This window comes from Acanthisitta chloris, unplaced genomic scaffold (genome assembly GCF_000695815.1).
Source record: "Acanthisitta chloris isolate BGI_N310 unplaced genomic scaffold, ASM69581v1 scaffold36158, whole genome shotgun sequence".
Classification (NCBI taxonomy): domain Eukaryota; kingdom Metazoa; phylum Chordata; class Aves; order Passeriformes; family Acanthisittidae; genus Acanthisitta; species Acanthisitta chloris.
In genome coordinates, this window is record NW_008689296.1 from 480 (window position 1) to 5,624 (window position 5,145).

The 5,145-nt window shown below is 45.8% G+C and overlaps 1 protein-coding gene across 1 annotated transcript in view; it reads right to left on the minus strand.

Moving 5' to 3' along the window:
* Nucleotides 1-2,941: 2,941 nt before the first annotated feature.
* Nucleotides 2,942-5,145, minus strand: part of GLYR1 (glyoxylate reductase 1 homolog (Arabidopsis)) — a gene marked incomplete at its 5' end in the record, with an annotated part of 19,572 nt that continues 17,368 nt past the window's right edge. The window contains 4 exons of the mRNA XM_009081362.1: nt 2,942-3,367; nt 3,718-3,842; nt 4,301-4,480; nt 4,868-5,030. Of these exons, the coding sequence (XP_009079610.1) occupies nt 3,293-3,367; nt 3,718-3,842; nt 4,301-4,480; nt 4,868-5,030 (543 nt within the window). The remainder of the gene's footprint in view (nt 3,368-3,717; nt 3,843-4,300; nt 4,481-4,867; nt 5,031-5,145) is intronic.

Below are 5,145 nucleotides of genomic sequence, written 5' to 3' on the forward strand. Positions count from 1 at the left end.
CAATGCATGCCCAAGACAGGTCTGACAAGCTCTAGAAAGTGCCAAGAGAACATTGTGTTACCAAGAAAGGTTTTATTCTTTTTGCCAGTAGCTTTGTTAATTGCACAAAAAAAAAAAAATCTTTGTTTTGCCATTTAAACATTTTCACACATCCTATTCTGAATGACAAACGTTCATTAAAAACAAGGCAAGAAAATAAAAATTCACAACCTTAATGAACTATAGGATCTATCATCGAGGAAAAAGGAAACTGCTTTTCTTACAAGCTTTTCACAAGTGTCACATTTTCTCTTTAAAAAGGAGTCAAAAAAAGCAAATTGCTAAAACAAATCCTCATAAAAAGAAACTTTACAGAATTGTCAACAATATTAAGACAACATTGACTAACCAGTTTTATTAGAGCATCTCTCAATCCATAGCTTCCCCCCCTTCCCTCCCCTAAATCTCAGGCCTAGGAACAGATTGAGATCCATGTTCAGAGGCTACAGACATAAATAAAAGAATCCCAGTGAGACTGACAGCAATCTCACCTGGCATCTGGAACAGTCCTGTTTTCCCCATCTCCATCCCTCCTCACTTCACAGCCACGTCAGAGCTCCTGGGCTGCTCTGCTCCTCCCTGGCACAGCAGGTCGGGCCACACTGCACCCCCTGCCACTCCTCAGCCACCCACCTCGGCAGAAGCTGCAGTCAGCCCAGCCCAGGGAGGTCTGTTTACAGTGCTGAAGTAGTCTGCACCTGCCACTCCCACAGAAATAACCATCTCCATTCTGGGAACTACAGTATTTCTGGAAAACAAGCCCTGCAGCAGTGAGCTGCCTAGGGACTGGTTCTCTGAACTCACTATAAAACAGTTGTCACAGGACTTGAGAGCTCCTTTGGCATTCTCACTGTATCCAGAAGCATCACAAAGTAACAGAGAGGAAGCTCCTGTTACCCTTGCTCAGACCCATTCACCTTCACTCAGGCCCAAGAGGGCAGGGACAGGTGGGTGACACAACTGCACTGGTTTGGCAGTTCACTCTCAGCTGCACCTGAGACAGTACCTCCCTCTTCCTCTCAAAAGATTTCTTCTGCTGTAAAACCTGTAGTCTCATCTCCTGCCCCCAAACCTAGGATTTCCCCCTGCCCTCAATGTGAGTGATTTCTTTACTGTGGCATGTTGAACCCAGGACTTCAGATGCTAACAGCAGAGTGCTGGATGGGGAAGCACAGCGTGTCAAAGCAGGCCAATGGCTGGTTATCCTGGGCACCTCTCCATGCCTTTGGTATGGAGTCTCTTCCAACCAGGTTGATTCTAGGATTCTATGGTATCTACATGCAGGATGGCAGCAGCACTGCCAAAAGAAGGTGGATGTGTAGCACTGATCTCACACACACAGTGAGGTCGGACAGCTGTTGCCAGGTGCTCACCAGGGGACACAAGTAATGCAGCCTTAGCCCACTAGGAACAGTGATCACAGGAGGTGAAACACTCAAAGTAACATTTACAGCATGAGGCATTAGATGATGTGATTCAAAGTGAGTGTCTGACACTCTCTGTTTCTTAAAAAGGTGCCCCTGAACCATACACACACTATGCACAAAGCAGGACTGGTAAGAAATCCTAACCCAGGGGAAATTTCCTTACACGGCCATTAAGTTCCAAGAATAAAACAACATGACAGGAGAGGCAGACCTCAGGTATTTAAAGGAACACAGCCTAATTTGAATCTGTTTTCTTTCCTTTCAGAATCCCAGCCCAAGGGAGGAAGGAGATTGTGCCACTGAGAAGTGACTTTGGCCAACAAAGTTTCTCACTGGCATTTTTCTAACTCTCAAATCTAAAATGTAAGAACACTCCTAAAAGGCTAATACTGAGAATTTAAATAAAAACCCAAACCATGCTCTGTGCATTTTCAGAGAGACAGGTATCCTTCAGACTCTGGGTTGCTCTGCTATCAACACTGAGAGCATCTCTGATCTCTAGCCTTGGCATGTGCAGCTCATGTTGCCCACCTCTAGACTAAAGCTCAGCAAGTGGTCTTAGCCTTCCCCATTTCAGTTATGTTGTTATCTGTCCACAAGCAGAGTCACAGGTACAGGGAAAAGCCTCAGGCTGTGCTAGTTTGTACCCAGAGTAGCAACACTAAGAACATGTATGGAAAACCTGACAAGTATAAAGATCATTAGTCAGTACACAAAAGTATCCCTGTGAGGTAGGTAATCATCACCCACCTTTACAGATGGGCAAACAGGCTGAGAGATGTAACAACCGTGTAAAGGTCAGAGAGCATGGAAAAGGAGCTCAGGATTCCTAATCTCTTGGATCATTCTTCTCACCCCTTCCAGACTCATCACTCTGCTTATGACACTGCTACAATCCAAGACATGTTTGTAATTATTGACTACCAGGGTTAAAATAAAAAAAGCAAGAAGTAACGTAACACGAGCTGAGGCCAGGAGCAGGTAAAATTTCTCTGGCCCAGTTTTAGGCTCTATGTTGCTCTTGTAGCTTTCTATGAAAACGTGTTGCTCTCCAATGCTGTTTTGGATGGGCTGTGATTAGCCTTTTAGGAAGCTCATTGACACTGGCATTCTCCCATTTTCAGTATAGTTTGTGTTCCCTAAGCTACAGCTGTCTGTACAGGGGAAGACATGGATGCAATGTGTTTGTCTTTAACAGTACAGCAATTCCTCCATCATGGTGCTGGGGAAGTGGAAGTTTAAAAAGAAAGAATCAAGAGAGTGTTGCATGCAACCCCCATTACCCTCTGGAACTGCCCTTCTCCTCCATGGGAGGTGCTTTGTTCTCTAACAGTGGCCAATTAACAGGAATGCTCCTCACCTTACTTGGGACCAAAGACTCGATATTTGCAGGTAGATAGGATCTATGTCACCTCTCCCCTTGATGCAGAGAGTTCAACACATGCGTTATTTCACAGCAAAGGAGAAAAGGGATTGTTAGAAACAGCATCTTGGACAAGCAAACAAAGAGGAAAATAAAAGCAGCCAAGCAGCAGATTTCTGGCAGAGTTGCCTCAGAGCTTCTGAACAAGCCGCCGCTGTTCCGTCCCATGACTGTCAGTGCATGGCATGGATTTTCCTAATTAGACTGCAACAATCCAAGCCCCCTCCTCCCCTTCCTCCTGCCACAGGGGAAGGCTCACTGCGGCAGCTGCCTCGGTGGCAGGTCTCAAAGTCTATGTATAAAAGGAAATGGAAAGACAGAGATGGACTGGTCCAGAGTTAAAACCCAGTATCATAATAATATTAATCAATAATCATCATATGAACAGTAAGAAGGGTGCAGCCTAGTGGATGTAGGCCCTGTACACTGCAGACATGTCGTTGTCGGATTGGTCCAATGCCTTTGCGCGTTTATAGACCTGGAGAACAGAAACCAGAAAAGGATCAGAGCCTGCCTTTGTGCAAAGTCTCTCCCAGTAGAAAATTCCTTTGCTGACCACTGTGACCAGAGAGCTGCACAGTGTGTCAAGTGATCAGAGCAGTGTGGATCAGGACACGTCAGGTCTTGTTGAGGCCATCTGTGTTTACTGATGGGATATTCTAAGGGCTTCTACAGCCAAAACAAATCCAATGCCACCCGAGTCAAAATACAGTTCAATCACTGCTCCATTGTCTTAGAGATGATGTCATTCTTAAATGTCTGTCTCCTGTTGACAAATGGCTCTATTGAAGAAATGCTGAGTAACACGTCTGAACACTGAACTCTTACCTCGTTGGCAGCAGCTGCCATGGGAGTTGGGTGGTTGACAGAATCACCCAGTGCAATAGCTAATCTAAGATCCTTCTGTATGTATTTCAGGTAGAAATCAGGTTTAAAGTTTCCTTGCAAGATATCTGTTGAGAGGAATGAATGCAAAAAGTAAGCACAAGGAAAGTAAGCCCAGCCCACACTGCAAGGGGCTGCAATTCAACATCCAACTCCCTTCCCCTTGCTGCTGACCAGGAACATTGCTTTTGGCTCTCCTGTTTCTCTGCTCTCTATCATCATCTGGCCACAGCAGGTGATGTCATTACTGCCCACTGACAAAAGGAGCTCAGTTTTCTAAGCAGCTTGCCCTCCAATTCACTTGTTACCTTGCCCTGAAGAAATTCTGACTCAAGCCCTAAGCAGTCCTAATTCAGATTCTCAGAAGTCCTGGCTATGAAGGGGAAGGAATGCAACTCAGGTCCCATAACCCCAGGCTCACAAAGATGGGATGGTTATTTTCTCTCTCCTGCCACTATCTGAAATGCTGCTAGGTTGTAGCAAATATCATATAATAAAACAACGTAAAAAAAAATAACCACTTTACTTTGGCACTTCTGGTCCAGGAAGATGCTGGCAAGTTGTCCCTGATTGAGGATATCCAGAAGGGTCTGCTGGGACTGGCCAGTCACTTGAGCCAAAGTCAGTCCTTCTGCTATTGTTGCCATGAAGCTGCCTTGGACCATGTTCACAATCAGCATCATCTTGGCAGCATTGCCTACTTCACCTGGGAGTGAGACACACCATTGGGATTCCTCCAGAAGAGACACAGCAGCCCCAGTCCCCCAGCCCACACAGCACTAACACCACTGGACTTTTCAGATCAAGCACTTGGAGCTCTCCCTTCCCCTGGAAGACTTTGGAAAACATTCCCATTTTCCAAGCGCTCAAAGGAAGGGAGAAATCATAACCAAGTACGATTTTAAATCAAAAGCATCACAGATAATCCAAAATGAGTCAGTATTAAGAAAAGAAACCTTAAGCTGCAGGCTCTGACACTGGCCAAGTTCCAGAGGAGCAGGCCAATTTCCCACACTGCCCAAGGAGACAAGAAACTGGAATTCTCAGTCCTTGCTCTAAGAAACTGCTGTCAGGCCCTTCATGTTTCAATTACCTAGGAAAAAAGAGGTCTTCCCCATGGCTTGAAAACAGCTGCTGCAGTCCTCATATAAACCCCTGTCCCCAGCTGCCAGGATCACAAGCATCCCATCATTAGAGAGCTGCTGGTTTCCTGAGACAGGAGCTTCCAGAAAGCGACCGCCCCGGGACACTATCACCTGGGAAAAGAGCAGCTCTGGTTAGCTGTGCATGAACAGAACACACCCATGCTGGTTCCAAACTCCACTGCTGGACACAACTGTACATGAACAGCAGTAGGAACATTATTTAGGG